A 23,264-nucleotide genomic window follows, 5' to 3' on the forward strand; every position below is an offset into this window, starting at 1 on the left:
GATACCTATCTCTCACTCCATTTGGGCAGTCAATAGACTCATATAAATAACTTAATTTAGATTATTTGTTAATTACTATATATAGATATAAGCTAGGCTTAGTATAAGCTGTAAGAATAAATAAATAAATAAATAAATAAAATAAATCAATATCATAATTTAATTTTTCCTAAAAATTGGCAGAACGGGACCTACATTTATTACGCTTATTGCCGAGGAGCGACCGCGCTTAGAAAACCTTTTTATAATTGAAAAAACTTGGTTGTAAACTTTTGCTGTTGCTTTGCCCGGGGCGTGGTTCTCTTACCTTTTCACTGGCGGGTGGCTATAGGAATACCCAGGGCCAAATTAACCCTCAACGGGGCCCTAGGCAACCATCAATTTGGGGCCCTTTTTTCACGTCCGCTCCCTCCTTTTTTCTATTAAAAAATACAAACTTATATACCAGCACCTCGAAGTGAAGAGATATCTCACGCACACACATGTAGTCATCAGCCGAAGTAGTTACTCACACATACACACGCATAAACTACAAATATACATGTATACAGCTGGTAACCAAGCATGCCTTAGGAGAGATGGGTAAACGAGAAAACCAAGAGTGCAAAAGCACCGCAAGCTGAGGAATCAGTAACCAGTTGGATTTAGCAGGTTTTTGTGAAGTACGCGATATTGAAGTCCCAAAATAGAGAATATTGGAGTAATTTATTCAACAGTTCAGCAATACGAACGTTAGCAGAAGGTGCAAAACATCAGGAAATCCCCAAATTCGTTACAATACATTCATTTATTTGTCATCCATCATTAATCATTCACTCATTTATCATTCTAGTTGAAATTTCCGCTTGAAGGTTTCTACAATCCTCTGTTCCAAAAATAACCGAAACTTTTCAAAATAAAAACAACCAGTGTGCATTTCGAGATAATTCTTTTTTATTATTCAATATACTCTCCTTTCACTTCGATACAATTCTTTGCACGCTCAAACAATTTGTCAAATAAGTCGGAAATGTCCTTTTTAGGAACCTTGTCTAGTTCGTCGGTCAATTGAGTTTTATTTATTTGAGTAACATTTATTTTCAAGAGCTTTTTGGTCGTTCAATTTAAAGCAAAAACATTAGTTTTTCTTTTTTTCTCCGACGCGTTTCGACACTTCATTGTGAATTCGGGCGGGGGCTTGGGGAAACACGTCCTACGGCGTTATTACTTATTTTTCGGGAACAAACGTTCAGTGGCTTTATTTCTTTTTCAAAAAGGAAATAACATCCATCAGAAAATAGGCAATATCGGCCATTATTTTCTAAAAGTTGGAAATAATGCCCGCGGGTGTTATTTTTTTTTTTCAATAGGGAAATAAAGCCAACGGTCGTTATTATATTCAAGGAAATAACGCCTTTAGAAAAAGAAAATAACGCCCGTCAGAAAAGGAAATAACGCACGCGGGCTTTATTGCACGATTCGAGTACTGAACATCGACTGAGATCACTATCTCGTTGCAGCCAAAACACGCATCCGCCTCTGCACGGCTAATAGCAAGGAAAAAAAAATACTCAAGGAAAGTTAGACGTCGAAAGACTAAAATTGCAATATACTGCCAACGATTTTGCAACCCGACTCTCAGACCTGCTCTGTGAGAGCACAAGTTAACCTGGCGAAATAGGGAAGCAGGAGTTCCTGTAAGAACGACCTTGTAACCGATGTCCGTACTCTCTGGATTATGGAGAGAACAATTATCTGCCCTCATGAATGGAGAGAGAGCGATGTCCCACACCCGATTCTGGCGATGTCAGAATAGCAAACAATCGGATGGATTACTTGCAGAACTATTCAAATACGGCAGCGAGGAGTTGATACGGCGCATGCAACAGCTTCTTTGCAAAATATGTTTCACCGAGTGCATGCCTGACGATTGGCATCTAAGTGTTCTTTGCCAGTCTACAGTCTGTAAACTGCACCGATTAAAGCGGAATCAGTCTTCTTAGTATCGCATATAAGGTCATGTTAAGCGTATTGTGCGAAATATTGATTCCACCATGAATCAGTTGATTGGACCTTATCAGTGCGGCTTCAGACCTGGTAAATCTATCGTCGACCAGATCTTCACTAAGTTTTTAAAAATACCGCTTTCAACAGCACGAAAAGGAGCTGCCTATATGCAGCTACGTCTGAATTTGGTTCCCTGCAAAGCTTATACGGCTGTGCAAGAATGAAGTTGAGCAACACCATCAGCTCAGTCAGAATTGGGAGAGATCTCTCCCATCGGTTCGAAAATAAATGATATTTCAGACAGGGGGTTGGTTACCAATCGTGCCATTTTCATATTACGATGCTGGAGAAAATTATACTACCTGCAGAGCTTAACCGCTCTGGAAAAATATTCTAAAGGAGCGTACAACTACTGATATATGCTGCTGTTACTGATATCATCGTCCTGAACATCCGCGCCGTAAGTTATGCTTACTCTAAACTGTAATAAGAAGTGGAGCGAAGGAGAGGGGTTTGATGGTTTGATGGTGAACAAGACAAAGTACCAGTTATTGCACCCGTCCTGATATATGGTGCAGAAGCATGGACCCGGACAAAAAGGGGATTGTTCGAAAGAAAAGTTCTTCGACAGATTTATGGATTTATGGAGAAGATTTCATGACGAGCTGTACGAGCTTTATGCAAGCACTAACATCGTCCAGTGAAATAAAACACAGCGGCTAGGCTGGCTGGGTCATGATATGCGAATGAAGGATGATGCTCCGGGCAAAAATTTATTCCTATCAGAACCCACCTATGGACGCAGAACAAGAAGGCTGCCCGCACTTTGCTGGTAGGACCAGGTGGAGAAGCACTTAAATTCCATAGGTGTTACCAATTGACGCCAGTTAGCCCAATGAAGAAGCGACTTGACACGAACATAACCGTTTAAACAGTTAAGCACCAATTAAGTAAGTAAGTGAGGAAACAGAAAACGCGGCGTATACTCTCGTTAGCTCTATATGTTTTTACAATAAGTACAGTAAAAGGCGCGAAAATTTCTGAAGGGACTTTAGGCCGAGCTTCTCTTCCGATTTTCGTCGTGCTCCTTTTCAACTTCCCTAGAACTTGGCAGTACGGGACCTACATGTCTTACGCCGACTTCGAACGGCTTCTGCAAAGCAGTTGAGTTTTCACTGCGAAGCTTTTGATGGCATTAATACACTCGAAGTGCTTATCAAATCACTAGCTGGGGCCAACGCTGCTTAGAAAAACTTTTTTCTAATTGAAAAAGTCCATTTAAATAGTTATTTTTTTTGAGTCGAAAAAGTCCGGGACAAATAATTGTCCGGGTGCTATGCGCACATGCCCTACAACAGCGCTGGAAGCTATCCTCGATCTTACCCCGCTGCATATATCGATATAGCAGTCAGCCAAGCGAACCCTCCTGGATATCGCAAAGGAGGGCTCGGGCAGATCCCAATCTCTCAACTACCGAGAGATGATATCCTCAGGCAGATAGTTTTTGATAAAAAGTATAAAGTCGAATTGGGAGACAAGGGCACATGGACGGAAAGCAGAATTGAAAGCATTCAGCAGCTACACAAAATAGTATGGTATACCGATGGCTCGGAGACGCCAGAGGGGTTGGATCTGGAGTCGTTGGACCCAGAGCCAAGATATCAATACTCCTGGGAGCATACCCGAGCATTTTTCAAGCGAAAGTATTCGCCGTAAGTCAGTGCGCTGACCTGAAACTTCAGCGCGGATACTACAATGCAACAATCGTCATACTCAGTGACAGTCAGGCCGATCTCTGCGTTTGAAATAAAATCAGCACTGGTCCTTGAGTGCGCTGAAAAGCTAAATCAGCTAGGAGCACACAACGAACTACTGTTGACCTGGGTTCCTGTCCACAGGGGAGTTGAGGGAAATGAGCAGGCGGACAGCCTGGCCAGAGAGGCAGCAACGACACGACCCATTGGTCCCGAGCCGTTCCTGCAAGTAGATCCTCAGGAAATTAGGGGACATCTGTTTGTCGAAGAGAGGGAAAAGAGGCAAGAACACTCGCGCAATATGCCAGGCCTGAGGCAGTCTAAGTTACTGTTATGGGATTACAGTACAACTCGTTATAGGGCATTAATAAATAACCTAAGAATCCTAACATTGGGCACTATATCGAACAACAAATGCCGATTTGTGATCGATCAGCGGAGACGGCGGACCATATCCTCCTGAAGTGTGATGCAATCTCATGACGCAGGGCTAAGTTTATGGGCTCACCATGGCCAGAGCATTCTCACATCAAATCCCTCAAGCCAGCTGTAGCTACTGCTAGGGTTCATCAGAGATGTCGGCTTGGATGAGGAGATGTGAAGGAGCTGAGGACACAAACGACCAATGGTCGCAGTGCGATCCTCAGTTAATTATCTATCAATCTATCTACCATCACACCACGGCAACCGCCTATAAAACTTTCTACATATTAACCTATTTCAGACATCCGATTCTAAACAGTCGGTACTGAAATCGGAATCTAATTCAATCGAAAATCGAAGCTCTGTTACATCCTTAGTATAGACGTACAATTGTGCATATTATTTATTACTTATGTTTACAATTTTATATGTAACAAATTTATATAAAAATTTCATTCACATTTACGCATTCTATTGTACAGTAATTTATTAACAATGCCAGTTAATGCAATGAGCAGATTGAGTTAGTGCTAAGAGTACATTAAAGTGAGGGAATGCGGAGGTGATTGCTAATTCGCGTTGCTCAGGTGGTATTACAACAGCTCACCGAATACAAAAAGACACATCTATTTATCAACAAAATATTAATGATTTTTATACTCAGTTGAGCAGAGCTCACAGAGTATATTAAGTTTGATTGGATAACGGTTGGTTGTACATATATAAAGGAATCGAGATAGATATAAACTTCCATATATCAAAATAATCAGGATCGAAAAAAAATTTGATTGAGCCATGTCCGTCCGTCCGTCCGTCCGTTAACACGATAACTTGAGTAAATTTTGAGGTATCTTGATGAAATTTGGTATGTAGGTTCCTGAGCACTCATCTCAGATCGCTATTTAAAATGAACGATATCGGACTATAACCACGCCCACTTTTTCGATATCGAAAATTTCGAAAAACCGAAAAAGTGCGATAATTCATTACAAAAGACAGATAAAGCGACGAAACTTGGTAGATGGGTTGAACTTATGACGCAGAATAGAAAATTAGTAAAATTTTGGACAATGGGCGTGGCACCGCCCACTTTTAAAAGAAGGTAATTTAAAAATTTTCCAAGCTGTAATTTGGCAGCCGTTAAAGATATCATGATGAAATTTGGCAGGAACGTTACTCCTATTACTATATGTATGCATGATAAAAATTAGCAAAATCGGAGAAGGACCACGCCCACTTTAAAAAAAATTTTTTTTTTAAAGTAAAATTTTAACAAAAAATTTAATATCTTTACAGTATATAAGTAAATTATGTCAACATTCAACTCCAGTAATGATATGGTGCAAAAAAATACAAAAATAAAAGAAAATTTCAAAATGGGCGTGGCTCCGCCCTTTTTCATTTAATTTGTCTAGGCAACTTTTAACGCCATAAATCGAACAAAAATTAACCAATCCTTTTGAAATTTGGTGGGGGCATTGATTTTATGACGTTAACTGTTTTCTGTGAAAATGGGCGAAATCGGTTGATGCCACGGCCAGTTTTTATACACAGTCGTCCGTCTGTCCTTCCGCATGGCCGTTAACACGATAACTTGAGCAAAAATCGACATATCTTTAATGAACTAAGTTCACGTGCTTACTTGAACTCACTTTATCTTGGTATGAAAAACGAACGAAATCCGGCTATGACCACGCCCACTTTTTCGATATCGAAAATTACGAAAAATGAAAAAAATTCCATAATTCTATACCAAATACGAAAAAAAGGATGAAACATGGTAAGGTAATTGGATTGTTTTATTGACGCGAAATATAACTTTAGAAAAAACCTTATAAAATGGTTGTAACACCTACCATATTAAGTAGAAGAAAATGAAAAAGTTCTGCAGAGCGAAATAAAAAACCCTTAAAATCTTGGCAGATATTACATATATAAATAAATTAGCAGTATCCAACAGATGATGTTCTGGGTCACCCTGGTCCACATTTTAGTCGATATCTGGAAAACGCCTTCACATATACAACTACCACCACTCCCTTTTAAAACTCTCACTAATACCTTTAATTTTATACCCATATCGTACAAACTCATTCTAGAGTCACCCCTGATCCACCTCTATGGCGATCTCTCTAAAAGGCGTCCACCTATAGAACTAAGCCCCACGCCCTTTTAAAATACTCATTAACACCTTTCATTTGATACCCATATTGCATAAACGAATTCTAGAGTCACCCCAGGCCCACCTTTATGGCGATATCTCGAAACGGCGTCCACCTATGGAACTAAGGATTACTCCCTTTTAAAATACTCATTAACACCTTTCTTTTGATACCCATATTGTACAAACGCATTCTAGAGTCACCCCTGGTCCACCTTTGAGGCGATATCTCGAAAAGGCGACCACCTATACAACAACCACCACTTCCTTTTAAAACCCTCATTAATACCTTTAATTTGATACCCATATCGTACAAACACATTCTAGAGTCACCCCTGGTCCACCTTTATGCCGATATCTCGAAAAGGCGAACACCTATAGAACGAAGGCCCACTCCCTTTTAAAAATACTCATTAGCACCTTTCATTTGATACCCATATCGTACAAACAAAGTCTAGAGTCACCCCTGGACCACCTTTATTGCGATACCTCGAAAAGGCGTCCACCTATAGAACTAAGGCCCACTCCCTTTTAAAATACTCTTTAACTCCTTTCGTTTGATACCCATATTGCATAAACGAATTCTAGAGTCACCCCAGGCCCACCTTTATGGCGATATCTCGAAACGGCGTCCACCTATGGAACTAAGGATTACTCCCTTTTAAAATACTCATTAACACCTTTCTTTTGATACCCATATTGTACAAACGCATTCTAGAGTCACCCCTGGTCCACCTTTGAGGCGATATCTCGAAAAGGCGACCACCTATACAACAACCACCACTCCCTTTTAAAACCCTCATTAATACCTTTAATTTGATACCCATATCGTACAAACACATTCTAGAGTCACCCCTGGTCCACCTTTATGGCGATATTTCGAAACGGCATCCACCTATAGAACTAAGGCCCACTCCCTTTTAAAATACTCATTAACACCAGTCGTTTGATGCCCATATTGTACAAACAAATTCTAGGGTCACCCCTGGTCCACCTTTGTGGCAATATCTGGAACTAAGGATTACTCCCTTTTAAAATACTCATTAACACCTTTCATTTGATACCCATATCGTACAAACGCATTCTAGAGTCAACCCTGATCCACCTATGGCGTCCACCTATAGAACTATGGCCCACTCGCTCATAAAATACTCTTTAATGCCTTTCATTTGATACACATGTCATATAAACACATTCCAGGGTTTCCCTCGGTTCATTTTCCTACATGGTTATTTTCCCTTATGTTGTCACCATAGCTCTCAACTGAGTATGTAATGTTCGGTTACACCCGACCCGAACTTAACCTTCCTTACTTGTTATGTTTAAAATTGACTGCGAATGCTAACGTAACCCTCACACACAAATCTGCCAATTGTGCTCCAGTCGAGGTGATGGTGTGTCAGTGCGAGGAAATGGTATACAGACAAACGTACACGTATAAGTGATATGTATGTGATCAAAATTTACGGTTATAGGTTATTTGTTTTTCAAAATCAAATCAGCTCAATTTGTCTGGGACGAACAGTTATGCAAATGTAGCTACATTAGTTGAATATTTATTTTTATGTACCTATGCTCTGAAGAGCTTCGTAGAGCATCGAAAACTTATTCGGTGTTGACCTTTCTACCACTGATACCTGATACGAAACATTCATTCTCTCTCAATTCGTTTCAAATAATGGATCTTGAATATCAGATGGATATAGAGTTGCGTAAAACGCGCCAAAAAAATTCCAAGAAATCGGTGCGTTTTCCTTATTTTGGAATAAATCAGAAAGTAAGCTGATAAAAATTTATTAAAATTTATAAAAAGGCAAAGTTTTGTAAAAACATTTTGTTGTAGATACATAAGTGAAAAAATATAAAATAATATATTTCGATCGCGTTGCTTTGCTTTGATGCTCTGGCACCGCCATTAGATAACAATGAACGGCTATCCCCCTTCTTGGCTTTGATGCGACCAAGACGAAAGATAACCTAAAACACATTAGTGTTTTTTCCGTGTAGATATGACTTTTTTAAATTAAATTTTTTTCTGTTCGATCAGTTTCTTTCTTTTGAATTTTATATACGTATACGTTAGATCTCATGCATAGGCTCAAAAAGCATGAATACTACTTATTCCTGAAGGAGGTACTTCGGTTTTTTTTTATCAATTTATCTATGATAAATATTACAGGAATGCGATTCTGTGGTTTTTCCTAATGTTCACATGTTGTTGATAATCTTGTGTACGCTTCCAGTAACAACGGCAACGAACGACAGATCTTTTTCAACTCTTAGGCTGATTAAAAACTTTTTGAGAAACACGATGAGTGAGAATCGATTGAATAGCTGTGCATCACTAAGCATCCACCGTGATCAAATTGTTACCGTTGATGAAGTTTTAGATGAAATGGCAAAGAAAAGCCGACGCATGCGCTTGAGTTTTTAATATAACCTTTTTCATATCATATTCTAAATATACGCTAAAGTTAAAGACAACATTTTTTTTTATTTATTTAACTGAAAAAAAGAAAAAAAATTAAAGGTGTTGTCACAGATAAATTTTCCACGAGTGAAAAAGAGTTATTTTTTTTCTTCTGGTTTGTAATCCTGAAATCAATTCGAGTTTTTTGATATCCCAATTGACAACTTTGAGCAAATTTTCGGTGAAAATCATACATTAAACCTTTACCATGTAAAATACCCCAAAGTTATTATGAAATGCCCAAATTTGATTTTGAGCATGATGGCATCTATGACCAATATTTAAAAAAATGCACCTTTTCACGCGCTCTCAGAGAGCCAGAAGTTTCATATCAGGTCATCAGTGCTTTCTACAGTCGTGTGAGGGAAGCGACTGAGATTCAGCAGAGCAAGCAGTGAATCATTTTTGGCTTGTACTTAAAGTTACCGATGAAAATATATGAAACTTCTTGCTCTCTGAGAGCTCACTTCAAGAAGTCAACCATGTCGGAACGATACAAGGTGGCAGCATGGTGACATACCTACAAACATAAATAAAAATTTCATGTACTTTGTTTTTGTAAATTCGAAGGACAAATGTCAAAATCGTACTGCGCCGGAAGTTGACGTATCAAATCAAATAAAAAAAGTTTATAATCAGCCGTCCAAATTTTTTGATAACCGTTCGAAATATCTAGCCACTAAAACAAGACTTTTTCTGACAAGTCCATTGTTTCATAAAAAATTAGTGCCAATGTGCTTGCCCAAAGATCCAACATTTCTCTTTTTAATGCCTCGCCTAAACAATCTTCCAGGTGAATTGTCATTATTTTGCTACATTTTATTGACTGAGCAAGTTTTGTATTAAGAACTGTATTGAAATTGAAAATTATATGTGAGTTAATGAATCTGGCAAATTTTGTGAGCAATATTTTGAATTTTTGCCTCAGTGAAAAAAAAAATACCAAACTCGTGGCTACTGCCTAAAAAGGACCAAAATTGAGAAAAAAGGAACCAGCGGACCAAACGGGGTTGGGAGAGACCATTTTTGGTCCAAATGGGCCAAAGTGGCAACCAACGCACTGACCTATAGCAACAAAATATCCTTTAAATTATAACAACCCGAAAATTGGTACCTACGTGATATTTGTCGCGAACGTGTGTCTGAACAAAGACCAATTAATCTCTATTTAATTTAAGGTGCATGAAGTCATAAATTGTTTCAAATTATGAATAAAATTTCCTAAAATTTGTGTTGTTAATGCTGCTCACAGTCCAGTCTAATTTGGAGTGTTGATTTCACCGACTATCAAAGCTTTGACATTGTTATTAGTTTATACGAGGGTTGCCTTTTATATTTTGCGCCTAATAATGAAAACACCGTCAAATATTAAGGAAAATAGTTTTATTGTTTTTCAAAATATTATTCATCCAAGTCAATACACTTCTGCATTCGCTCGAACCAATTTTCAAAGCACGTTTGCCACTCAGAAGAGGCCACCTCTAAAACGAGCTGTTTGAAGGCTTCTGGCTTTTGGCAAACAAATGGTTGTATGCCACTCAGAATTAACCGTTTTAAGTTTATCTAGTGGAACAGTTGCGACATGACCAGATTTTTCCAATTTTCACTTTGAGGTGCTTCTTGCGCGAACCACTTTTGTTGGATTAGGCTCGCCTTGGAACACACGTACAGTCAATTGCTGCTTTGTTTCCGGCTGATATGCATAGATCCAACATTCGTCACCTGTTACGATGTCATAGACGTGCTTTGATCAACCACGGCTAAATTTCTTCAACATTTCTTTACACCAATCAACACTAGTCCTTTTTTGGGCAATTGTCAAAGTATGCGGTATCCAACGAGCACAAATCTTCTTTACAACCAAATGTTCATGCAATATTGAATGTATGCTGGTCCCACTAACGGCCAAGGATGCCTCTATCTCGCGATATGTCACATGACAATCTTGTATTATCAATTGACGCACAACATCGACTGTTTCGGACACAACCACCATTTTGGGACGACCTTCACGAAATTTGTCCTGCAAAGATTGGCGGCCTCGTAGGAACTCGTTGTACCATCGTTTTACAGTGGCTAAGTGTAGTGATTCAACACCGAAAGTAGAAGTAAATTGATTGATGCACTCCTGTATCGATAATCCACGTCCAAAATCGTAGTAAATCATCGCACGAAAATGTTCATGGGTTAATTCCATTTTTAGGCAATATGAAACTCCCTATAAATAAACACAAATAAAACTAGTAAGTGAAAATGTTATATGCAAGTTTATGCCAAAAAATACAAAACTTTACGATAAAAATATCTAATTACAGCTAATCACATGTAGTGTTGTCAAGGCGCAAAATATAAAATGCAACCCTACAGATAAAATTTTTTTATTGTTGTTTTGCTCTGAAATCACAAATCCCACTTTAGAAAAAATTCACCAATATTCGGCTTATGTTTATTTCGTTGGTAAGTGTGGAAAACCTTAAAAGCTTATATAAACCAGGGACGGAAAATAATAATTATTTTTTTTGGAGTCGAAAAAGACCGGGTCAGAAAATTGTCCTAGGTGAAAATGTTTGAGTTCTCAGGTATCCCTCGAATCATGCATTCTTTTTATTTTTCGAACTTTTTCCATAAAAGTCCACATCTAAAACTAAAATCAGTATTTTTGTTTTTTGAGTCCGATAGAACTAGTTAAACTCGGACTTTTAAAAACAAAAGTCCGGAAATAAAACTTCAATCCGGACTTTTATTTTTTAAGGCCAAAATAAAAGTCCGGCTTGATAACAAAGAAACGGCTTATCCGAATTAAAAAATTCTTTGTTATCAAGCCGGGCGTTTATTTTGGCCTTAAAAAATAAAAGTCCAGATTTAACTTTTATTTCCAGACTTTTGTTTTTAAAAGTCCGAATTTAACTAGTTCTGTCGAACTCAGTAATAATAGAAAATAATTTTTATCTTGATCCAAATATATTAAAAGTCCAAAATTAATAGTTTTGCAAGGAATTATATTATAAAAGGAATAACAGTTTCCGCCCCTGATATAAATACTAAAACACCCATTGAATCTTTGAGCAATGGGCATTTTGAAAATTTCAATAAAATTATGCCAATTGTTTTTATACATTTTAAGATTTTCTTTATTTATATTTCCAGGCTTCAAAATGGAGCTGAATAGCGATTTGAGTGCAATCCAAAACGAAGATTTATTAAGACGAATGGTAAGACAACATTTAATATAGAACAAGTAAGGAAGGCTAAGTTCGGGTGTAACCGAACATTACATACTCAGTTGAGAGCTGTGGAGACAAAGTAAGGGAAAATCACCATGTTGTAAAAAGAACCTAGGGTAACCCTGGAATGTGATTGTATGACATGCGTATCAAATGGCAGGTATTAAAGAGTATTTTAAGAGGAAGTGGGCCATAGTTCTATAGATGGACGCCATTTAGGGATATCGCCATAAAGGTGGACCAGGCTTGACTCTAGAATTTGTTTGTATGATATGGGCATCAAATGAAATGTGTTAATGATAATTTTAAAAGGGAGTGGGCCTAAGTTCTATAGGTGTACGCCTTTTCGAGATATCGCCATAAAGGTGGACAAGGGGTGACTCTAGAATTTATTTTGTATGATATGGGTATTAATGAGTATTTTAAAAGGGCGTGGGCCTAAGTTCTATAGATGGACGTCTTTTCGAGATATCGCCAAAAAGATGGACCAGGGGTGACTCTAGAATTTGTTTGTACGATATGAGTATCAAATGAAAGGTGTTAATGAGTATTTTAAGAGGGCGTGGGCCTTAGTTTTATATGTGGACGCCTTTACGAGATATCGCCATAAAGGTGGACCAGGGGTGACTCTAGAATTTGTTTGTACTATATGAGTATCAAACGAAAGGTGTTAATGACTATTTTAAAAGGGAGTGGGCCTTATTAGTTCTATAGGTGGACGCCTTTTCGGAATATCGTTATAAAAGTGGACCAGGGTTTACTCTAGAATGCATTTGCACAATATGGGTATCAAACGAAAGGTGTTAATAAGTGTTTTAAAAGGGAGTGGGCCTTAGTTCTATGGGTGGACGCCTTTTCGAGATATCGCCATAAACGTGGACCAGGGGTGACTCTAGAATGCGTTTGTACAATATGGGTATCAAATGAAAGGTGTTAATGAGTATTTTAAAAGGGCGTGGGCCTTAGTTCTATAGGTGGACGCCTTTTCGAGATATCGCCATAAAGGTGGACCAGAGGTGACTCTAGAATTTGTTTGTACGATATGGGTATCAAAAGAAAGGTGTTAAAGAGTATTTTAAAAGGGAGTGGGCCTTAGTTCTATAGGTGGATGCCTTTTTGAGATATCGCCATAAAGGTGGGCCAGGGGTGACTCTAGAATTTTTTTGTACGATATGGGTATCAAATGAAAGGTGTTAATGAGTATTTTAAAAGGGCGTGGGCCTTAGTTCTATAGGTGGACGCCTTTTCGAGATATCGCCATAAAGGTGGACCAGGGGTGACTCTAGAATTTGTTTGTACGATATGGGTATGAAATGAAAGGTGTTAATGAGTATTTTAAAAGGGCGTGGGCCTTGGTTCTAAAAGGTGGACGCCTTTTCGAGATATCGCCATAAAGGTGGACCAGGGGTGACTCTAGAATTTGTTTGTACGATATGGGTATCAAAAGAAAGGTGTTAAAGAGTATTTTAAAAGGGAGTGGGCCTTAGTTCTATAGGTGGATGCCTTTTTGAGATATCGCCATAAAGGTGGGCCAGGGGTGACACTAGAATTTTTTTGTACGATATGGGTATCAAATGAAAGGTGTTAATGAGTATTTTAAAAGGGCGTGGGCCTTAGTTCTATAGGTGGATGCCTTTTCGAGATATCGCCATAAAGGTGGACCAGGGGTGACTCTAGAATGCGTTTGTACAATATGGGTATCAAATGAAAGGTGTTAATGAGTATTTTAAAAGGGCGTGGGCCTTAGTTCTATAGGTGGACGCCTTTTCGAGATATCGCCATAAAGGTGGACCAGGGGTGACTCTAGAATTTGTTTGTACGATATGGGTATCAAATGAAAGGTGTTAATGAGTATTTTAAAAGGGCGTGGGCCTTGGTTCTAAAAGGTGGACGCCTTTTCCGGATATCGCCATAAAGGTGGACCAGGGGTGACTCTAGAATTTGTTTGTACGATATGGGTATCAAATGAAAGGTGTTAATGAGTATTTTATAAGGGCGTGGGCCTTAGTTCTATAGGTGGACGCCTTTTCCAGATATTGCCATAAAGGTGGACCAGGGGTGACTCTGGAATTTGTTTGTACGATATGGGTATCAAATGAAAGATGTTAATGAGTATTTTAAAAGGGAGTTGGCCTTAGTTCTATAGGTGGATGACTTTTCGAGATATCGCCATAAAGATGGGCAGGGGTGACTCTAGAATTTTTTTGTACGATATGGGTATCAAATGAAAGGTGTTAATGAGTATTTTAAAAGAGCGTGGGCCCTAGTTCTATAGGTGGACGCCTTTTCGAGATATCGCCATAAAGATGGACCAGGGGTGACTCTAGAATTTGTTTGTACGATATGGGTATCAAATGAAAGGTGTTAATTAGTATTTTAAAAGGGCGTGGGCCTTAGTTCTATAGGTGGACGCCTTTTCGAGATATCGCCATAAAGGTGGACCAGGGGTGACTCTAGATTGTGTTTGTACGATATGGGTATCAAATTAAAGGTATTAATGAGGGTTTTAAAAGGGAGTGGCCCTTAGTTGTATATGTGAAGGCGTTTTCGAGATATCGACCAAAATGGGTGATCCAGAACATCATCTGTCGGGTACAGCTAATTTATTTATATGTGTAATACCACGAAGAGTGTTCCTTCCAAGATTCCAAGGGCTTTTCGTTTCGCCCTGCAAAACTTTTTCATTTTCTTCTACTTAATATGGTAGGTGTCACACCCATTTTAACAAGTTTTTTTCTAAAGTTATATTTTGCGTCAATAAACCAATACAATTACCATGTTTCATCCCTTTTTTCGTATTTGGTATATAATTATGGCATTTTTTTCTTTTTTCGTAATATTCGATATCGAAAAAGTGGGCGTGGTCATAGTCGGATTTCGGCCATTTTTTACACCAATATAAAGTGAATTCAGATAAGTACGTGAACTGAGTTTAGTAAAGATATATCGATTTTTGCTCAAGTTATCGTGTTAACGGCCGAGCGGAAGGACAGACGGTCGACTGTGTATAAAAACTGGGCGTGGCTTCAACCGATTTCGCCCTTTTTCACAGAAAACAGTTACTGTCCTAGAATCTAAGCCTCTACCAAATTTCACAAGGATTGGTAAATTTTTGTTCGACTTATGGCATTAAAATCATCCTAGACAAATTAAATGAAAAAGGGCGGAGCCACGCCCATTTTGAAATTTTCTTTTATTTTTGTATTTTATTGCACCATATCATTACTGGAGTTGAATGTTGACATAATTTACTTATATACTGTAAATATATTAACTTTTCTTTTTTGAATTAAAAAATTTTTTTTTTAAAAAGTGGGCGTGGTCGTTCTCCGATTTTGCTAATTTTTATTGAGCAGACATATAGTAATATGAGTAACGTTCCTGCCAAATTTCATCATGATATCTTCAACGACTGCCAAATTACAGCTTCCAAAACTTTCATATTACCTTCTTTTAAAAGTGGGCGGTGCCACACCCATTGTCCAAAATTTTACTAGTTTTATATTCTGCGTCATAAATACAACTCACGTACCAAATTTCATGGCTTAATCCGTATTTGGTAATGAATTATCGCACTTTTTCGATTTTTCGAAATTTTCGATATCGAAAAAGTGGGCGTGGTTATTGTCCGATATCGTTCATTTTAAATAGAGATCTGAGATGAGTGCCTAGGAACCTACATACAAATTTCATCAAGATATCTCAAAATTTACTCAAGTTATCGTGTTAACGGACATACAGACGGACGGACGGACGGACGGACGGACATGGCTCAATCGAATTTTTTTTCGATACTGATGATTTTGATATATGGAAGTCTATATCTATCTCGATTCCTTTATACCTGTACAACCAACCGTTATCCAATCAAAGTTAATATACTCTGTGAGCTCTGCTCAACTGAGTATAAAAATAGAAAATATATTTATTAAGTACTCTCCTAAGCCTGCGGACCAGTCCGCACGACGAAAATACTGTAACGAGTTTTGGGGGGATCCTGATAATTATACACCTTCAGCTAACGTGCGAATCACTGAACTGTCGAATAAATAACTCCAATATTCAGAATTGCAAAATGGTCTTTATTTGTTGTAAACAAAACGGATTTGGCTTAAAAGGTAATAAGAGGCAAAAAGCTTAGAACCTGCAAAGAAATAGTCCATGAAAAGACTAGAAGAATACTTTTTTGGCCGAAGCAACATTACCGCTGTGCTTTATTTGGCTAGACTATGCTGCATAAATCGCGAACAACTCATCATTAAATCTTCTAAGTCCTTCAAAGAACCTTTCTCTCGAACACTCACAGAATCCGCCTTATCTGATGTTCTCATGGTCCATGTATATAGCAGGACAGGTACACAAGTGAACTGTATATTATGATGTTCGTTTGCCGAGAGAGGACTTTGCTTTTCAATTACCTACTCAGTCCAAAGCAGCATCTGTTCTCGTTTGCATTAGTCCTGGTTCCCAAATAAACGAAGTCTTTTTTATTTCGAAGTTATGGCTGCCAACAGTGGTGTGGTTGCCCATGCGGAAATGCCCTGACTTTTTGCTTGATGGCAGCAGGCTCTTCCTCGTCCTCATTCGCCATCGAACCCATTTTTTCATCTTGCTCAACTTCATTTTGCATAGTTAAGATATAGCGGCATGGTCGATGGTTGATTTACCACATCTGAAGCCGCACTGTAGAGGTTATATCAGCCGACTCCCGGGGGGCTTCAATAATTTGCACAACACGCTTGACAGGACGTTATGCGATACTAAGAAGGCAGATCCCCGTTTTGTGGACTTGGAAAAGAACATTTAAATTCTAATTGTCGGACATACACTCGTTCGATCATATTTTGCAAAGAAGTTAATGCATGCGCCTTACCAACTCCTCGCTGCCGTATTTGAATAGCTTCGCAGGCAATCAATCAGCGACCGCGGGCTTGATGTTTTTTAATCTGGTTTTCGCTATCCTTACTTCGTTATAGTTGGTTGGGAGAGCATTTATTCTATCATCATCGATTGCGGGCACGGGCTTGTCATATTCTCTGTGTGTGTTATCGCTGTCTCCATTTAGGAGCACAAAGACGTTTTCCCTTCATGATCCAAGCACCTTCTGGATATCAGTTACTACGCCGTAGCTTTCGATTTTACAAGTGTTTGCCCTGGGCTTAAAATCTTGCGTATGTCGCCGAATTTGCTTGTGTTATTCCTGGTGGTTAGCAGCTCAAGCTCTTCGCACTTATGCCTTTCTGCTTCGGCTTTTTTCTTCCTGTAAAGGCGTCTCGATTCCCCTTTCAACTCACGCACTCCTCTTGACGTGGCGGGAAACAGGAAATTAAAAAACTGCTCTTGGTTATCAGCTATTTCTTATTTAAAAGCAAGACCGATGGCGCTGTCCATATAAAAAATATATGTATATAACTAGCACTGCGGAAAATGAAATTGTGTTAAAAGAAGAGATACAGTTTGATAGGCAGCGAAGAAAACAGCTCTAAGTCTATTAGACCTAAAGCAATAATATTTGAGCCGTTTATTTTGAAAGTGGCATAAGTCATTTCATGTCTCTCTCCTCGCCTCCAGTTTGTTAGAGTCCAATATCCAAAAGATGCAATTCTTATTATTATTTTATAATTGTAGAACCATCTATATATGCATTCATTCAAAAATAACAATGCATTTAAGACCATGATTTGGAAATGACTTATGCCATTTTCAAAATAAACGGCTCATTTTTTAAAACAAGCTTAGCTGGTTGCCCGAAATTTTTTGGAGGAGTTGGCTGGGGGTATATATTGTGACGAATATTAGTGACACTAAGTGATACTCACATCACTAGTCTAAGTAAATGAAGCCACAACAACAATAAAGCAGACACTCACTTGTATCTACATAAACGAATCAATCATTATGTCTACACATATGTACGTACACGCAGCGGAGAAGCAACGCACAACCACATGCAAATATCTGAGATACTCCCGAAAGTACGCAATAATTGTGCAAGTATCACTCACATATACACGCGTATGGTCTCTGAGAGAAGCTATCAAATTATCTGCATCTGTAGTTATAGCTGATAAGTTTATAGCTGATAAATAAGTAGTAGATTCTAGAAATAGAAACGCCTAGAAGTATGCGAGCGACACAGCACAGAGTATAAAAGCAGCAACAGTAGAGGCACGAAAATCAGTTTGATTTAAGCAAGCTATCAGTTGCGAAGTATAAGTGTTATTGTGAAGTACTTTAATAAAGGCCATTTTGCATTATTGAATAGTGGAGTTATTTATTCAACAGTTTAGTGATTCGAACGTTAGTAGAAGGTTGCAAATAAGAGGAATTGCAATAAATTGCAGTAGTTGACATTATCTGTCGTGGTATGCAGAACGGCCATCGTTTTAATTCCAACGAAACAAAGTCACCAAATGCGATTCTGCGTTAAGTTGGCATGCCAACAGAGAAGTTACAACCTATTATGTGGTCCTTCTATTTAGCCCGCTTGTGTTGTTCTACCCGTTTATTAATTTCAAAAATGAGTTCCCATGGGAGGGCAGTCAGCGGATTTTAACTGAAGCTAAGGCAGAAAAAAAATCCGTCCACTAAGCCCAAAGCTTAGCTCTTAATTGAGAGTGCTGAAATAGACAAAATGAACAGCGTTCAAATTTATTAACTTCTTTGAAAGAGCGATGATTTAATAACTTACACATTTGAGATCCAAATAAGACTAATAAAATATAGGAGCATTATACTCAAATTTAAGGCGAATCAGTACAAGGTGATAGCAAAGCGAATTCAACCAATACACCGTGCAGAATAATGTCAAGCAAGGCGAATTCAGTACCAGGTGTTGTCATCCCAACAGCTGATTGCTGCTTCCTGATTATTTTTTATACAGCGCATTGTACTTTAATATGCCAATTAATCGAAATCAATTAAAATTTTCTTTTGACTTGACATTCTTTTGCACGGCGAATTTGTTGAATTCACTTTGCCACCACCTGGTATAGATTCGTGATGTGAAGTGAAATGAAAATTTCCATTGATTTCAATTTACTGACATATTTTTGTACAAGGCGTTGTACGGAAAATAATCAAGAAAAAGCAATCAGCTGTTGGGATGACAACACCTGGTACTGAATTCGCCTTGACTCAAATTTGATATTAATTAAGATATTTGGTTGCTACTTATTTTGGTTATACTTATATACCCTTATATGTACGAGAGCAAAAGCTGTAATATTAACGATATTCGAACTCGGCTCGATTTAATTGATTAATTAAGATGACAATCAAGAGCTTACATTTAAATTCAAATTAAAATCAATCCACATATGTGCATACACCTACACATACACACACACATGTGCATAGAATGGGGTAGACAATGAGAGGTACCATTTATTAAAAAATTTTAAAAATTAATAAATTGTTCAATTGCTTGCTGCTAATGGGAGAGATTAATTTCACCAACGCGTTGATACTTTCAATACATTTATAAATATACATATGTATATACATATTTGTATATCTGAATATCGATATTAGACTATAAACTTGGTAGGTTCTCCTACGAAATAAAAACATTAAAAAGACCGTCTCGCTAGATATTTCCATTGTCAGTACAAAACTTATAAACTGCTTTGAATGGCAGTCAATGTTTACCTTAGCATCGGACCAACTGCCCATACTCCTCTCAATACAGCGATCAATCCATTTCATCACCTCTTAACAGCTCGCAAATAAATCTTCCGCTGCTCTCAACATTCCGACTGATGTCCGGCAAGGCGAGCACACGTTCCGCAAAGTCATCAATTCAGCTTCAGCGTGCTTCATCCCGGCTGGTAGAATACCTAAAATCATACCCCATTTCTCGGCCGAAGCTGCAACCCCAGCATGCGAACGTTACCTTGCGAGACACCTTGAATTTAGAGACCCTTACATTAGGATGATACAAAGAAGTGTAACCTCTCTGTGGGTGTCGATAAATGTTGGCCAACATTTAAATCCTTGTCTAGCCCCTCAAAACACAAGGATAATACGTTGTTGTTGTATTAACGATAAAGACACTCCCCTAAGGCCTTGGGGAGTGTTATCGATGTCGATGGTCCTTTGCCGGATATAGATATGGTACGTTCCGGTAACAAAGCACCATTAATGTACTAGCCCGACCATCTCGGGAACGATTTATATGACCACATTAAACCTTCAAGGCCATCCTTCCCTTCCCACCCCCTAGTTCCATAAGAAGCTTAGGGTCACCAGAGCCTCGTCTGTTAACGACACAGGGTTCGCCGTGAGTAGGTGATTTTGACAATTGGCTTGGAGAAGCTATATTTTGCGCTGGCAACCTCTTGAGAGGGTTGCGCTACACAACCCCTTGAATCCCAGGATAATATATTCATCACCTTTGGCGATAAAACTCTGTCGGATTGCAGCGCTTTCTGCTGACAATTTGTAATGCATCCATCAGTAGACAAGGCTAGACGTCGTGCAGACATACGGGCACAAAAACACAAACACGACGAGCCGCCCATTACCATCACACACACAGGGGTTGAAGAAGCCTTTATGTAGGCCAAGCTTTTCAAGTCAAGACGTTTTTAACTTCTGATTGAAATCCTCTGTCATGCCAGAACAATGGAAATAGCAAGAATAATTTTACAACTAAATCCTGAAAAGCCAGCTAGGTTAGGTTAGGTTGAACTGGCGGGTCAACAAAGTCCTCACGTAGACTGAATGTGTCCATAGTGTTACCAGTATTTGTTTCACGACTAAACGGAAGAACCCCAATCAGGTGCCAGGACTTATTTTATAGAATAACTCCGTTCTCTTGACAAATACTAGACTTTTTCAAGGACCTTGCTTTATTTCTGCTTCAAGATCTGGCAACTCTGCGCCCCTAATAACTGGAGTCTTGACTTGGAGAGCAGAGGGCACGAACACAGAACGTGCTAAACCGGAAAAACAGCTAACGAAGGTAAGTTATATTGATATTACTCGTTTCGCCGGTAGAGAAGATGTTGGAAGCCGCCCTGCTCCCTCATTTTACTGCGCATCTTCGCTTAGCTACCCATCCGAAAATGCATAGCACTACCACCAAAGAGGATAAATATAATAAGAGCGACAAGTCTGCTATGAGTGGCAAGTAACTCGCTGGAAATCAAAAAAATAGATGCCGAATCTTTTCTATGAGGGACTTTTTTGAATTGTCTAACATTTATCCATGCGGTGTAGGCACCTTATGCAAATGTGATTTTTGCAATTAGAATTAATTAGTTAATTAAATACAGTCGGAAAAATAAAACAAAAACCCTACCAAAATGTATAGAAGACATTTTAAGCACATACCGTAAAAAAAAAAAAAATAAATCAACCAGCGACTACCTCATAGAAAACATCGAGCAAATGGCTACGAGTAATGAGTGACGTCTCTTAGTATAATTTATCCTCTTTGCTACCACAGGTTTAGCGCTGTTGTGGTGCTATTCATGAACACCCAGATAAATTACGAACTAAACCAGCCATCAAAAGGCGGTGCTCGTAGCACTTGATCTGTCGAAAGCAACAACGGCACACTGCTCTAAGACGAAGATGTTCACCCCTTCTCCCTAGTCTAAAATGATGGACTGCAAGAATTGGAACGAAACCCAAACATCTAGGAGAATTAAACCACCGGTGTAATGGGGTGGCGTCCTATACCCACGCCTATTTAATTTCTACATATTAAAGCTGCCTTTCCCAGCAACAGGACCTGAACCTCAAATAGGCGAATGAGTTTCTGGAATAAATAGCTATCTCCCCAGTCTTTCTGGTTTCGTCATCACTGACGTGGAATGAACAGTTGATATTGGACATTCGCGTCGATGATATTACGCTAACGACTGCCAGTCGTTCAAGGCACATGCCTCCCAAATTGTATCTAAAATACAAAGCCGTGAAAAATCCTCAAATTGCTTGCCGGCAGCACTTGGGGAAAAGATAATGAAACGCTGGCAACAACATAAATAGAAATTGGTCGGCCGATCATATCCACGGTTTGGTCGTCTGGCCTAAAAAAACACACACTGGGTGAGGCAGCGGGCCTGCCAAAATACTGCACTCAGAACTACCACGGGATGTCTTCTTATGACCCTGAATTTCATAAGCATAGCCTAATCCTCACAGAATCGGTAAAAACTTCCTTTAGATCGTATTCGGTGAACCCCGTTATCAATATACACTATCCAACCCTTACAGAAAAAGAAAGCATACTACCAAGGGAGACACGAGTTACCCTGGCTTAACGTCGCTTTGGATTCTGTAACAGTTGAAACTCTTACTTTTCTAGGATCAACCGCGACATACGTAATGTAGATCATGCATTAGAAGAGTTCCCACATGACACCAACCATCTTTTCAATTGAAATGTGGAACCTACGTCTTTAACACCAATCTCACTTTGGCCCACCCCTGTTGAAACTGCTGGTTTCCTTGAACTTCCGTTAGAGGACTTTGATGGTGATTTGTGAGTGGCATAGCATTGTTAACACAACAACAAAAAAGCGTTAAATATATTTCGTTTGATACCCATATTTAATAAAAAAAAGTCAAAGTCGAAAAACGTAATAAGTTTACTACGAATGCAGTAAAGTTCCATCCCGCCAGTTTGAGTCACGACATGCCTCGAAATCTAATTCTAATATTTTCTTAATTTGGGCACTTGAAGCAAATCATTTAACTGAAATTCACAATTAAATAAGAACAAGTAAGGAAGGCTAAGTTCGGGTGTAACCGAACATTACATACTCAGTTGAGAGCTATGGAGACAAAATAAGGGAAAATTACCATGTAGGAAAATGAACCTAGGGTAACCCTGGAATGTGTTGTTTGTACGATATGGGTATCAAATGAAACGTGTTAATGAATATTTTAAAAGGGCGTGGGCCTTAGTTTTATAGGTGGACGCCTTTTCGAGATATCGCCAAAAAGGTGGACCAGGGGTGACTCTAGAATTTGTTTGTACGATATGGGTATCAAATGAAAGGTGTTAATGAGTATTTTAAAAGGGAGTGGGCCTTAGTTTTATAAGTGGACGCCTTTTCGAGATATCGCCATAAAGGTGGACCAGGGATGACTCTAGAATGCGTTTATACAATATGGGTATCAAACGAAAGGTGTTAATGAGTAGTTTAAAAGAGAGTGGGCCTTAGTTCTATAGGTGGACGCCTTTTCGGGATATCGTTATAAAGCTGGACCAGGGTTGACTCTAGAATGCGTTT

At 38.7% G+C, this 23,264-nt stretch overlaps 1 protein-coding gene across 1 annotated transcript in view; it reads left to right on the forward strand.

The window, feature by feature from the left end:
• The window catches only part of LOC137250385 (uncharacterized), a 244,203-nt gene that overhangs the window by 13,051 nt on the left and 207,888 nt on the right, over window positions 1-23,264 (forward strand). Inside the window, exon 2 of the mRNA XM_067783058.1 lies at window positions 11,942-12,006. Within this exon, the coding sequence (XP_067639159.1) occupies window positions 11,950-12,006 (57 nt within the window). The 5' untranslated portion in view covers window positions 11,942-11,949. The remainder of the gene's footprint in view (window positions 1-11,941; window positions 12,007-23,264) is intronic.

This window comes from Eurosta solidaginis, chromosome 4, assembly GCF_040869045.1.
Source record: "Eurosta solidaginis isolate ZX-2024a chromosome 4, ASM4086904v1, whole genome shotgun sequence".
Taxonomy (NCBI): Eukaryota; Metazoa; Arthropoda; class Insecta; order Diptera; family Tephritidae; genus Eurosta; species Eurosta solidaginis.